Source organism: Cynoglossus semilaevis, chromosome 6 (genome assembly GCF_000523025.1).
Source record: "Cynoglossus semilaevis isolate Cse_v1.0 chromosome 6, Cse_v1.0, whole genome shotgun sequence".
NCBI lineage: Eukaryota > Metazoa > Chordata > Actinopteri > Pleuronectiformes > Cynoglossidae > Cynoglossus > Cynoglossus semilaevis.
The window spans coordinates 7,997,398-8,011,042 of NC_024312.1; the positions used below are offsets into that span (position 1 = coordinate 7,997,398).

The window sequence follows — 13,645 nt, forward strand, 5'->3', positions numbered from 1 at the left end:
CGACAAGCAATTTTCAACTTTGCCGCAAACCCTCCAACCCCAGCTTCTGGTTTTCTATGTTAATAAGGAGTGGGGGGTGGCTTTCTTAAACCAAACATGTCAATGGTGATGAAAGCCCACCTTCACACACTATGAATACACCCCTAAAGAACAAATTCAGCCATTTTGATTCCCAGAGGAGTGTAGTTACGTCAGTCTTGCCCAACTGTATTAATGGGAAAAGGCTTTCAGGGGGAGGGACCTGCCCTGACTCCCATTAAAGACAGTGGCTATAAAGGAGCTTAAGACAAGGCTGCAGCCGGCACAGTGACACAGGCACAGACCTACAGTCAGTAGAGTGTGTCTATGTGCACGTATGTGAGAGTGAATAAATAAAAAGGCACCCAGGGAAACACTTGGATGTAAGTGTGTGAGGGAGAGTCTGAGCCCAGAGCAGAGGAGACAGGAGCACAGGAGAGAAGAGGGCGAGAGAGAGAGCGAGAGAGAGAGAGTCAGAAGAGAGGGAGAGCGTACAAAAGAGAGAGAGAAAGAGAGACAGACAGAGATAGTGGGGAGACAGGGACTGAGACATCAGAGTGTGGAACAGGTTCTTTGTGCAGCACTTTGGACTCAGCCTCAGCAGACATGCCCAACTTTGCCGGCACCTGGAAGATGAAGAAAAGTGAGAATTTTGACGAACTTCTCAAAGCTCTGGGTGAGTCGTCTGTCGTCTCCTCTCTCTTTTCTCTTTTCCACCTTATATGATAGCCACAACTACCTCCCTGCGTGAGGTTGACTATCCATTCATCACAGTGAAAACAGGCTTCTTTTCCACTACTACATTCTTGACTCAACTGCAAAATCTTATCGTCCAGAGAAACTGCCCCGGAGAAAGAAAGATAGAAAGATTCCCTGCAGAGAGATGCTGCTGAAGGGAAACCCCTGGTCTTTACAGGAGGTGTGAGACAGTGGATGCTGAATTCAAGTCTAAACAGACATGGTATTGTTTTATAAGAAGAGGAGGGGGTACAACATTATTCATGTTAATCATTTAAGTAGGGCATTCATTAGCTATGCCAGCGGAGGTCTCTGTGGAGCCCTGCGTCACTCTCCCGCATCTCATCATTTTCATCTCCCTCACTCTTCTAGGATCTGAACTGATGTTTGATGTGACTGAGATTTAGACCAGCTTATCTGGGTCTGTCAGGTTTGAACCCGGGCGGTGGTTGATCATTTTTTAATTTTTTAGATATGGACAGTTTTGTGGTTTCTTTCAGTGATTTGATATCTTTATATATTTCCTCTTTTTTTCCCCGCAACCGTTGCGCTTAGTTCAATTAGGTTAATTATATAGTTTGTAGAAATAGTTTTTTGTACGTTAAAGAGAATTAGAAAGAAGATCTATAGTCACTGCCAATTCAATTAGTTACAGTCAGTCCAGTTGTTACAAAAGTGACCTTCATTTGTGCTTTTAATTTGTTTATTTAACATCACTTAATGACTGAATTAGTGTACTCATAATGAAAAGGTGCTTCTCAAAAGTCTTTTACAGTAAACAAAAGTTTTACAAAATGTATGTTGTTCAAATAATCAGTCTGCATGTTTATGCTCCGAGAAACACTGACACTAAAAAATATACTAAAACATATCCTGTCAGAAAACAGGTATTTGGTGAATATATCTTCTCTTAAACCTATTACAACAATTATTTAATCTAATCTAATTTAAATCCAACTAATCGAGTTTTGAGGCTGAATCACATTTTCTTCTTAATTTTTCCTGAAACTGAAGCAGTTTCTCCCCTGATTTAAAGGACCCCGTCTCCAACTGTCCATCTATTAATGAATGTATGGACCCCACCTGCTGGGCCAGATCACTCATCCACTTCTATGTAAAGAAGTGGTCAATGGAGAGTTTTAATGACGGGTCACTCGTGTGGACGCTTGTGCTGCAGGGTCGCCACTTTACATCAACATCTTCATAATCATCTGTTGACTCACAAAATGTGGTCCAACCCTCAGCAGAAATATCTGCACATTAATAATGAAGACCCCAGTGCAAAAATTGCAAACTAAAAATAGAATTTTAAACTTAGAATGTAGGTGTTAGTAATATACAGGTTTTGGTGAGTGATAAAAATGCTTCTGTTAAACATAAATGTGTGCACAAACACCTAACGTCCAACATTTTTTTGCATATTTTTCCATTTGTCCTTTACTTTCACTCATAAAGTAATTTACATGATGTAAAGGAATTAATATGCAAAAATGCTAATAATGTTTGGAGGGTGATAAGGGGAAGAACACTTTTTCACAGATGCACAGGTAAAGTGGTGCGATGCCTTAGATCATGGGTGGAGTAGAGTGTAAGATAATAAATCAATGTTTTTATATTTTGGGTGTTGACCACACAAGAACTCAGTGGTTTTTGTGGGTCATAAGAATGTCTCAAATTTGATTAAAGTAGATTTGGAGGGTTTGGAAATCTAGACTTTTTATATATGTTTTTAAAACCGAAGGAAGTAAAAAGGGTGGAATAAAATCTCCAGGAACTTTGACAGGACATGTTGCTAAACGCAATGTGTGGCGACATTTTTCTGCAAGGTCATCGATTTTCCACCTGACAAACAAAGTGCCGGATTTTATCTACCCTGACATCCACCTATGAGTTTCCTCCCCCAAAACAGACTTGGTTACAAACTTCTTCACACAGACTTCAGAGCCAAAGTTCCACTGACTTCTCTGAGTTGTAAGAAAAAGCTGAGGTTTCTGTCACAGCCACAGCTATTTCATTTTCTGGCTCCACTGAAATATCTGCATTTATGTCATTTTCTATTTTTAAGCACACACACATCAATGCAAAGACGTCACCAATGAAGGTAAAGTATGAGTCACAGGGACATCAGTATATTTGTTGCCTTGTGTCAAATATAGAGAAATAAATATACAAGGCAAAGAGAGAAAGACATTAGGGTAAAAGAAAATCTGTGAAGAATAACCTAAAAAATCAGTCTTTCTAGTTCAGATCCTGTTTATAGGAAAATATAAGATAATGTGATAAACTGACCGGTCTGGGTGGGGGTGTATACAGGTATACAACATGTCAGACTGAGCACTGGACTATACAGTCTGCTGCAGTGTTGCAACAATGTTGATGAAATGTGCGGTGCATTTAACAGAATTCAATAAGACCTTCACGTCGTCTTTAAAAATTACTTTTACCTTCCAATAGAATCAAATTCCACAAAATGTCCAATGTAGACCATAAACTCTGTTGACTAACAGGCTTTAAACTGTATGTACGTACCTCATCAGGGGTGAACAGCATGCTGAGGAAAGTAGCCGGGGCCGCTGCCTCCAACCCCCAGGTGGAGATCCGTCAGGACGGAGAGCAGTTCTACATCAAGACCTCCACCAGTGTGCGTACCACCGAGATCAACTTCCACATTGGAGAAGAGTTCAACGAGGAGACAGTGGATGGACGGAAGTGCAAGGTAGAGTTTCAATTGAAAAAAAAAAAAAAAAATTTTAAAGCTCTTTAACAGCTCTGATGATCTGTTGAAATAATCATGGTGTTTTGAAGATATTGGAAATACACAGTTGCTTTAATGAAAATATTCATAACAAACGCAACTCTGTTGGGATGTCCCCGATAAATGCAAACTGGATAAATATTAGCAACAAAATAAATATTTAAAATTGGTCACAGAATTCATTGAAATAAGCATACAGGTTATTTAAACACATTTTTTATGTGACTGAAAAAAATATATATTTGTAAATTATATTTGGAATGTTAGGAAGGTTACGGAAGGAAGGGTGGGGGAGTGGGGGGGGGGTGTTGATGATTAATACACAGGAATTTTAATTGTAAAGAAAAAAAGACTTTACTCTTCGGATCTGTGGCTGTGTGAGAAACTCCCTCCTGGGCCTGAAGAGCTTCAGAGAGAATCTCTCCTCCTGCCGTCGCTCCTTTTTCTCCTCTTCCTCCTCCACCTCATCCCCCACCTGACTGAAGCTGCCTTTAATCCACCTGCAGGTGTGAGCATTTTACCAATAGATGTGAATACGTGGAGGCACTCATTTTTTTATTAAAACTGCTAACGGTAGCAGCACCAAGAGACCGCAAGAAAAACAGTTAAATGTACAACTTCAACAGACCAGAAATATAAAAGAAGTTAAAAAGTGTAACAAGAGCGGGAGAGTGGATTACACTTTGGTAAAAACATCTTATAATCTACTATTAGCTTAGCATATAAACACACAGTTTCATTGATAGCACACCCCTGAAACTGGGTTGTTTCTGTTACCGCCAGTGTCATTTCAGTTCACTTACATACATACATACTTCTCTCAATGGTTTAATTGCACTAAAACACTGAGTCATTCAGACAATGTCATGGTTCACTGTGAATAATGCGAGTTTGTACAATCTGAACAATCTGGAAGCCAATCTCAGTTTCTGTCTCTGAGAGTCCGTCACCACTTAGTGGGGAAAAAACATTTAAATACAATCAAGTATTATTCACATCAACAAATGTCCATTATTCCCGTCTATCATGACTGATGTGGACTTTTTTTTTAAAGAGTATAAGTGATTTGTGTCTTGCCTTAAGGACGTAAAAGCATTTGTGGACGTGGTGTTCATATTCTGGTGGTCGTCATCTGTGGAGAACAGAACAATGTTAAAATAAAATGAGTCGGTGTATGAAGCGAACATAGCGACAGTCTGCTTTGTTTCACTCAATTCTTAACCACTTAATATTAATACTTAATAAAATACCTAATATTAAAATTAAAAAAAAATTGACATTAAAAAAACCTACGATTACAACGGTACATAAAGTCTAAAACTGTCTTTTCTGTTTTAAACCAACGTCTTTCTAAACAGCAGGAGTAATTCTAAAGACGGTGCCACGGCCAGAAGAACCTCCTCATTAAAACCCAACAGTCTGTCTGAGCAGCAGATGCTCTGCTGAGACATCGCTCTGCTCTACTCGTCTGACCACAGTCACTTTCTGAAAAACCATACGGAAACACAGAATAAATATTATTTTTGCCAAACCTCTCCATCTCACTGCAAAAGTATCCTCAACTTTATTACTATTAATTTATTATCCTAAACATTCCTGTTCAGTGGAAAGCAGTAATATTCATGCCTGTGGAAAGAAAATATATATACTGCTGCTCGAAATGGAAAAGTAATGAAGTAAAAAAAATAAATAATTTTAAAATAAATAATTTTTGACACAAATGACATGACGCACCAATAAACAAAAAAAAAACACAAAATCTGGGTTTTTTTTGGAGAGCAGGAGTACAGTGTGTCTCATTCTGTCTCTGCCCTGAGGCATGATGGGAACTGGTAGGGTGAAAAGTGAATCCGCTCTGTCCTGATTTTTTAGTTTTTGTCACATACTATTTTTCATGAATAAGTTTTGGCTTCAGTATTTGAATATTCACCGGGTTGTGGTCAGAATATTTGTTGTTACCCACTAATTTACTCAATTTTTAATGGACAATGTGGACATGAGTATTAGGAGAGTTTCCCATCGCTGCCCACCTCAAGAGGTTGGATTCTAATGAGCTAAATCCCACTTTTGATTTTGGATTCCAACCACAAACTGCACATAAGAATTGGACAAAACTTTGGGAATTTTATGAAGACAAAACACAAAAACTAAAAGCTCTTACAGTTTTTCCCAAATGTATTTATTTTGCAAGAAAAAAAAAGCCAAACGATACTCAGATTTAATTTGGCAATTTCTAATTTGTCTCCTTATGTCTAAATGTTGGCCTTCATATTCTAAATGTATTGCCTATAAAAAAACCTTTAGAAAATATTTTTCTAAACAAAGAACCTGTTACTACCAGTTTGCTTTGGTCCATTTTGAATTAGTTAATATTTACACCAGGCAGAGACCAATACTATTTTTTCAGACTTTTTTGATTTGTAAACTTAACTCATGTTAATATGATTTGGAAGACTAAAGACTGGAAATAAATCCATGTTTACTGTCACTGACATATCACTGAGTTAGTTGTTGTGATGTCACGCTGATGCCATGGGAATCTTAGGTAAAGCACCGTGGTGCAGGGACTCCAGTGGGTTTTGGCCGAGGCAGTCCACCCCATAGTTAAAGGGATTACACACTGATCTGTGTCTGGCAAAGAGCAGAGGGTTGATTAACAGGGCCACTAGGTTAAAGATCTGCAGTTAATCTGTGCAAGTGCATTGGGATCAGAGTGTCTCGACTCACATCCAGAGGCAGAAGGTGAGAAGATGTTTGCTTTTAGTCGCAAGGGCAACAGTGAAACAGACCCTGATCCAGCTTTAGTGGAATGGAAGCTGTCATTAAAGTGTTTAAGTACTGTTACTGCTCTGACAGACAGATGGACCGACTATCACCGACACATGGGCTTTTTACACCATCTGGAAGAATAATTTAGGTCAACACTATCAAAACAACATGAGCGATGAACGTTAAAGTTCTTCATCATCTACACCAATCCTGATGATGAAATCTGATAGCTGAATTCTTCTAAAGGTGTAACTGAACCAAAGTTAAAGCAGAACCAAATCGTACCACTCTGTCAGAACCATAGAAGCATCTGGTAGGACCGTTGCTTCTGCCCAGTGGTTGTTTAAAGGAGTGCATCTCTCTTCAGGTATTTGAAATGTCCATTTAATAAAATAATTTATTTTATGCTAGAAACTTTGGCCGAAAGCTAAAACTGAATCACGAAAGTGATGACAGGAAGAAGAAGGCGGTCCAAATGTGGGAATAAAATGATTCCAGATGACTTGTGTTCAATAGTAAAGAATATTTGTCAAAGACAGAGGTCGACTTCTGTGGGACAAAACTGACTACAACTAATCTACAGCTAATCAATTCTCAGTGGTCCAGAGTTCTATTTATCTCTTGGTGTTGACTTTCTAACTTCACTGCATCTCACCCTGCAGAGTTTGGCTACCTGGGAATCTGAGAACAAGATCCACTGTCAGCAGACCCTGTTGGAGGGACCTGGGCCCAAGACTTTCTGGACCAGGGAGTTGAATGGAGATGAGCTCACACTGGTGAGTACCAAGCAAGGATTATTGACTATCAAACTGTTTTGGTTTTGTTTGTTTTTGCAGAAAACCATCAGAGCACATTTTAAAAAATGAATATCATTGTGAGATCAGAGGCCTGTACTCCAATGAGAAACTAATCTTTGGTTTGTCTGTTGCGTGGCTCCGACTTGATGGAGTCAGGAGATGCATTGAAATGAGAACACCCCCCAACCCCCACCCCCGCCCTCACCAGGCAGTGAGTCTACTGTGTTTGAGCAATGGTTAATGAAACAAGGCAGAGAGTGAATAAAGTCACCCTGGAGATTTATCCTTATAGGAAATGAGAGAGGCAGTTTCCCAAGAAACCCAGCTTTCATCCACCCCGCAGAGACATGTGAAAAGAGAACAAGAGGAGCTGCGACGCTGACACCACACTAACACCCCCTGTATTTAGTTAGATTAATATGTGCAGGAGTCAATGGGTCTAAAGCTCCTTGAAGGATGTGCAGAGAGACGTCCAAAGACCAAAGGATCCAGACGAACAGCTCTGAAGAAATCAACGGTTTTCTTCTGTCAAAGTTCAGAGCTCCCCCGTTTTGCTTTGTTGTTTTCTTGTGCATTTTTGTGCATACAAATGCATGACACGGTGAGATAAAATTATTCTGATGGTGGAAAGTAATTACAGGATGTCAGGAGAGAATTATTACAATCTAGAAACATAGTCTGTCAGGGAAGGCCTCAGACATCTTCCTCATATCCAAAAAGATAAAAAGATAGAATATATTATTTTTTTCTCTGTGTGGAATACCGAGTGACTCCGGCTGATGTGTTACTGCAGCTTATGTTGGCAGCACTTTTGCCAAGATGCCCTGGAGGAACTGAACCATTTATGCTCTAATGGAGAATTATTCAGCCCGGCTGGGACAGTGGCAGAAATCTGCCTCTCTCCCTCTCTGCTTGTCTCACCTCAGTGCTCAACCCCTGTCACACTCGCTTAACACAACTACAGACCACACTTTAATCGTAGCTCATGAAAGCATCAAAGCAGATCCTGAACCATAATTAATCACGAAAATGCTCATGTGCTGAGTCACACTCATCATTTTTACATTAGATCGTCCAGATGCCGCAGGTTCATCGAGTTAAACTGATTCAGTTTGTTGCCATGACAACACCAACAAGTACATTTGTTCATCCCACACTGGGAGAAACCTGTCCTAGTTTCAAGTTCACAGCAGCTCAGACAAGTCAGAGTAAAGGACGACCTGATGAAAAGGAAGTGACACATTTTACTGTTCGGGATGGTTCCAACTTTCAACTGCCACGGATGAAATACGACTTCACTAAGTGGAAGAAATGTAGATTTTGAAACAGACAGGCTGGTGAGAAAGTATTTTTCACATCTGTTTTACTGCAAAACATACATCTGCTGAAATCCTTCTTTCTGTCCACCTGGCAGTGAGACAACAACTCCTGCCAGTGAGACAAAGACTTGAAGGCAGCAGTAGCTGAGTGAAATGCTGAGTGCAATTGAAACCACACGTCTTCATACACAGCAGAAAAAGACAAATAGTTTCATTCTAAAATACATTTTTTTGTTATTTTGTCTAAGTTTAGAGAGATAAATTTAAAGAGATTTTATTTAAAATATATTGTTTTTGCTGTGATATTTATTTATTTATTTTTCTGTACAACAAACTTTAAACTGGAATTTTACCTTTTACTTCTGCTAACATTTTTTATGAATTAAAATCAGATTAAATTATTCTTAATCCACTTTTAAAGCAATGGTGTTTTTTATTTTATACCAACATTTCTTTATTTTATGGCCGATGTCAGCCACACAACTTTGTATCCTCATGATACCATCTATTTCTGGAAGGGCAGCAGTCATATCTGCGTGCAAAATATCTTAAACTATTTTAACCCTTGGAATAGACTCTCGTGCTAAGAAACTTCCACTTTTGTCCCCATAGAGCATGTGTTCCAAGTTGTAACCCACGTTGCTGTAGGGCTAGCCTTAGTGTGGACATTAATAACAAACAGCTTCACGAAAGGTGTTGCTCTGTTTTGTTTTTTAAATGCACGTTTCGCTCCACAACATGTTAATCTCTGGTACTTTACAACAAACTAAAATAATTAAAAGACGAAACCGCTTACCTTCTAAACGAAATTTAAATGAAAAAACAGACCCAAATAAACGCCTTTCCGACCTGTCAAAACATATTACAGCTCCAGTAAAAGGCCGCCATATTGGACAAGTCCAATCGAAGGTAAACTGATGATCAACCAATCACCAGTCGGTAATGCAACCAATCATATCACAAGTTAGAAGCAAACATATTTGCATCCGAAATTACTCGTGTACTGACAAAGCTACAGTACAGAGCTAGTGTATTAAGACAAGGTGATAGAGGAGGCAGAGCTACACGATTAAATAACGTACATGGAAACGAGTACAATGTACAGTGTATTAAGACAAGGTGATAGAGGAGTAGAGTTTTCAGAACGATAACAAATAAATAATCTCTAAATGAGGTCTGAAATTGTAAAAAATAATCTCTAAATGAGGTCTGAAATTCTGAAGACTAAATGTGTTCTGTAGCAGAATCCCATTGATTAATTAAATCAATTTTGTGCCATATTTTGGAGAAAATAATTCCTGTAAGAATCATGATATGAGCATAATACATAATAAATCTCGAAGATGCAGATTCAGCTGACTTTGAAGGGCAGTCTTTTACACCGCTGTTGTTTCAAATGCAAAAATGTCTTTGTGTTTCCTGCAGGTATTCGGGGCAGACGACGTCATTTGCACAAGGATTTATGTGCGGGAATAATAACGCTGATCAGGAGACGGCACAAACACAACTGGACCACACTTTGTCATGCTAATCTAATGAAACACACCTATCCTGTGGCAGGCGTTAATCTGCGTAGTATTCATATACAGTAGCATTCAATGTGCCAGTAATCCCGTAGTAATTTCTGCAGTCAGTTTGCAGTAGTTTGCATACTTTTCATCAACAAAAGTCATCATCAGTGAAAACAATAAAAACTTTCAAATCTCAACAAACAATGACTCCTCTTTTTTCCTCGTAATATTATATCTGTGTTCTGCGAAGTTCCCTCGGTTAAAAAACAAAAGATTTACTAGAACATTGTGGAATGTGTCAGTACATCTACTTCATGCTTTCTGTGCATTGTTCTGAAGTGGTGATCGTTGACCCAGTTATTCCATCACATCAAAACTTTTACACATTGCATATTTATAAAACCACCTGCTCTCATTTCAGTTACTTAATAACTGAAAAATAGGAGGAATTATGAATTAGCATTACTCTGTACATGCAGTACATACACCTCATACTTCAACAAATCAAGATAAAAGCCTTGTATTATTTTATGTCACCCTCTCACTCTGCCTCCTCCTCTGCGTCCTCTGCCCAGACAGCCCTCAAGACACTTCTTTGTGTCTGCAACAAGATGAAAGACTCAGTGGGACTGAAGCCAGACACCCTCGAACAAATATGGTGACAGGTTTCAAACCAGGATGCTGCCGTCTGGCACTAAAGTCTTAGCAGATTTGTTTTCAGACCCAATGCATTTTATGCATTTTTCTGCTACTCTCAACATTAATCAATCAGCTTCTCCAGCTAAACTAAAGCTGTGGTTAGTTGTAATTCACCACTAGTAAATAGAACATAATTTTACCAAGAATATTAGTTTGGCAAATCTATATCATAGATATTAATGATTAATAGAAACATTTGATTAATTATTGGACATACAAATGTAAAGTATCAGATGTTTCTAGTAAGTTGTCCTAATTGTTTTTCCTTTTTGGGAATAATTAATTATACTCCTATGGGGCAGCTAGTTGGGATGAGAACAAACTAATCAAGAGGAGGGTTTCCCAACCACCAGGCTGAGGACCAGTATCAGGCCGTGAATCATTTGATACCGGACCACAGAAAGGATAAACATTTTAACATTTAATTTATGTATTATGCATAGCATTTTATTTTGAAATAGGATCTCTTCTGTACCTTCCCTCCCAGCCGTTCAACTAAGGGGGAAAGGCCTAATGATGAGACAATAGAAATCTCCAAAACTGCCACCCAACATAGGGCACAAAAAAAGGTTGGGGAGCACTGATACAGCGGTAAAAGTGTTTCACTCTCTACTGTGGTGGGGAGCCTTGGCATGGACTTCCCGAGGGTGAATATGGGCAGAGAGTGGCACAACTTAAAAAACAAAAAGCCAATCTGTCTCTGTCCTCCACGGCTGCCAGGGATTAAAAGCTTGTCCTTTCAGCACTCAGCCGTGTGAGCTCTCACCCAGCGAATGGCGGCCGTTTCCGAGGTTGCCGGGACATGTCTACACTGTCCCTGGTTTTTCACCTGATATTCTCTGAATGAATGGGCTTCTCTCTGAGTGCACCACAATGCTCTAGGAAGCATGAACCAGGGCGGATGCACGCTGTGATGTTAATTTAATGACGAGCTGCTGTTCAGATGAAAGGGGCCAAGCAGTCAAATAATAGGAGTGTTGTGAGGACCTCGCCCCTGCCCCTCCCCACCCCCCCCCCCTTCCCCCCCCACCCCCCCCTTTGCCCATCATACCACTAGTTATGGCAAAAGACAGTGGAGCTTCTATTAAAAAAAATGCATTTTTTGAGTAATGAAGCTTTACTCAGTCTAATGATCACATTTTTAGTTTAGTTTAGTTTCAGCCGTTTTGAATGTTAAATAAACAGGTAACTTAAAGTGTTAAATTTCTTTGCAAGATGGTGAAATCAGTGTAAGGAAAACTAGTACTGTGCTGTTAAGTAGAAAAACAAAGTTAAGAAATAAATCTGTTCAACTAATGGCTCCAAGAACAAAAAGAGAAAAAAAAACTTGGTTTGATTTCTTGTCATTCATTAGTAAAGTAACAGTTTATTATTAACTTTACTCTTATTAACCTCATGTGTAGCATTTTGTTATTAGAGAGTGACTACTGTGCGTCCCACAGGTCTTCGGGATAAGGACATATAAACTCTTTGCTCCTGTGTTTGTCACTGTCAGCTGGTGCTAAACCTCAACGCTGCTTGAAAAGGTGTGACATGCAACACACTAACACATCAAGTGGATCAGAACGCCACGGGAGAAAGGGAAAGGTCAAGTTCAGCCAAGTGTGTTTGGGGTTGTGTGGGGGTTGCTGTCACATTAAATTACCCAGCCTGCTTTGTGTCTGTGACGTCCCTAATGACGTTCTCCTGTGATTTATTTAGTCACGCTCAAGTCTTGAGAAAATGGCTTTTTCAGGATGAGACACACACACACACACACACTGTGGATGCCAAAGCTCTGCAGGGATGCTGATTGAAGAGAAGCAGAGCACAGCAGGTGGAAGACAATAATACTCACACGTATAAACATATATACACTTAAATACACCTATTTAAATATATATACGTATATATATATTTATTTTTCAATTAGCACCAAATGATATGATGGAACAGCTAACAAGCTTCTTCTCCTAAAAACAGCAAAGCAGTTTAACAGTAAGTTGATCATTCTCTATCTCAGCATGTTCTCACCATATTAATCCAAATTAATATATTGAGAACTGCTTCTTAGCAAGAAACCGCTGTACATGAATAAGCTTATTAAAAAAAAAAAAAATTAAGTGATTAATGCTCTGGCCTTACAGTATTGTTAGGAGTCCAAGTGCAAACTAACTACATCTTCTCATCATCTACAGATGTGTGAAATACAGCACAATCTGCAAAAAACTGAACTCCTCATGATCTGTCACTGACGTATGAGTAGTCGAAATCCATGTGCTCACTCTCTGTTTGTTAATTGCCCTGAATTGTGAGCAACAAAGGCCTAAAAGCTGCAGGGACAATGGAAGCTCTGTTGCAGCGACAATAGCTCAGAAGTTCAGCTAATGTTGAAAATTAGGAAGTTAAAAGCTTTTGAAAGTTCACAAGTCTGAACACCGAGGAAGTAGTCACGCAGAAAAGCTTTCAGAAGAGAGAAGGGTTGGGGGACCTCCGTCCTTTGTAGCCAGCGCTGGCTTTGGAGCAACACTGGCTGAACTCATTATTGGTGTTGCCGGGGGAGGTTGGCTGGCCTCAGTCCTCACCAGGGCCTCAGCACAGTGGCAGCCAAATGGGTGAAGGATGTCCAGCTCTGAGTGGAAGTCTTATGTTGAGGGCATGAAAGCAGCACGTACGGCTAATTGGGTGAAAATGTTCACCCAAAGCTAACATGGACCCTGGCTCTAAACAAAAACATTGCTGCCAGGAAGGGACACAAAAGATGGGCAGATTTAAGAGTCCTCCAATAAACTTGTGAAGAAATATCTACATATTTACTTATGTAGACTCAAACAATATTTACACAATACATTTTTCTTTTCATGATTATTAATTGAAGGTTGTATATTTCAACACCTGTTTACCAAATCTATTTCTTAAGACAAGCCGTTTAACTAGCTTAGAAGAGTTTCTGTATCACAGGTTATTTCTACAAATCAATTCTCAATGTGAAACAAGATGCGGTTGTTGTGAGTGGAATGGCTCCCTCTGCAGGACATTTTTGATTATTAACATTTTGAT

The 13,645-nt window shown here is 39.3% G+C and overlaps 1 protein-coding gene across 1 annotated transcript; it reads left to right on the forward strand.

Moving 5' to 3' along the window:
* The first annotated feature begins 238 nt into the window (after positions 1–238).
* crabp1a (cellular retinoic acid binding protein 1a) lies at positions 239–10,108 on the forward strand. The gene is made up of 4 exons (XM_008311752.3): positions 239–694; positions 3,294–3,472; positions 6,943–7,056; positions 9,822–10,108. The coding sequence occupies exons 1-4, from the start codon at positions 625–627 to the stop codon at positions 9,870–9,872; spliced, it is 414 nt and encodes a 137-aa protein (XP_008309974.1). The 5' UTR covers positions 239–624; the 3' UTR covers positions 9,873–10,108.
* Positions 10,109–13,645: the final 3,537 nt, after the last annotated feature.

Bases quoted from the DNA above. Each gene is read 5' to 3' on its own strand.
- crabp1a (XM_008311752.3), top strand. From the start codon at position 625: ATGCCCAACTTTGCCGGCACCTGGAAGATGAAGAAAAGTGAGAATTTT. The intron at 3,473-6,942 runs GTAGAGTTTCAA...CTCACCCTGCAG, and splicing joins TGGATGGACGGAAGTGCAAG to AGTTTGGCTACCTGGGAATC. The intron at 7,057-9,821 runs GTGAGTACCAAG...TGTTTCCTGCAG, and splicing joins ATGGAGATGAGCTCACACTG to GTATTCGGGGCAGACGACGT.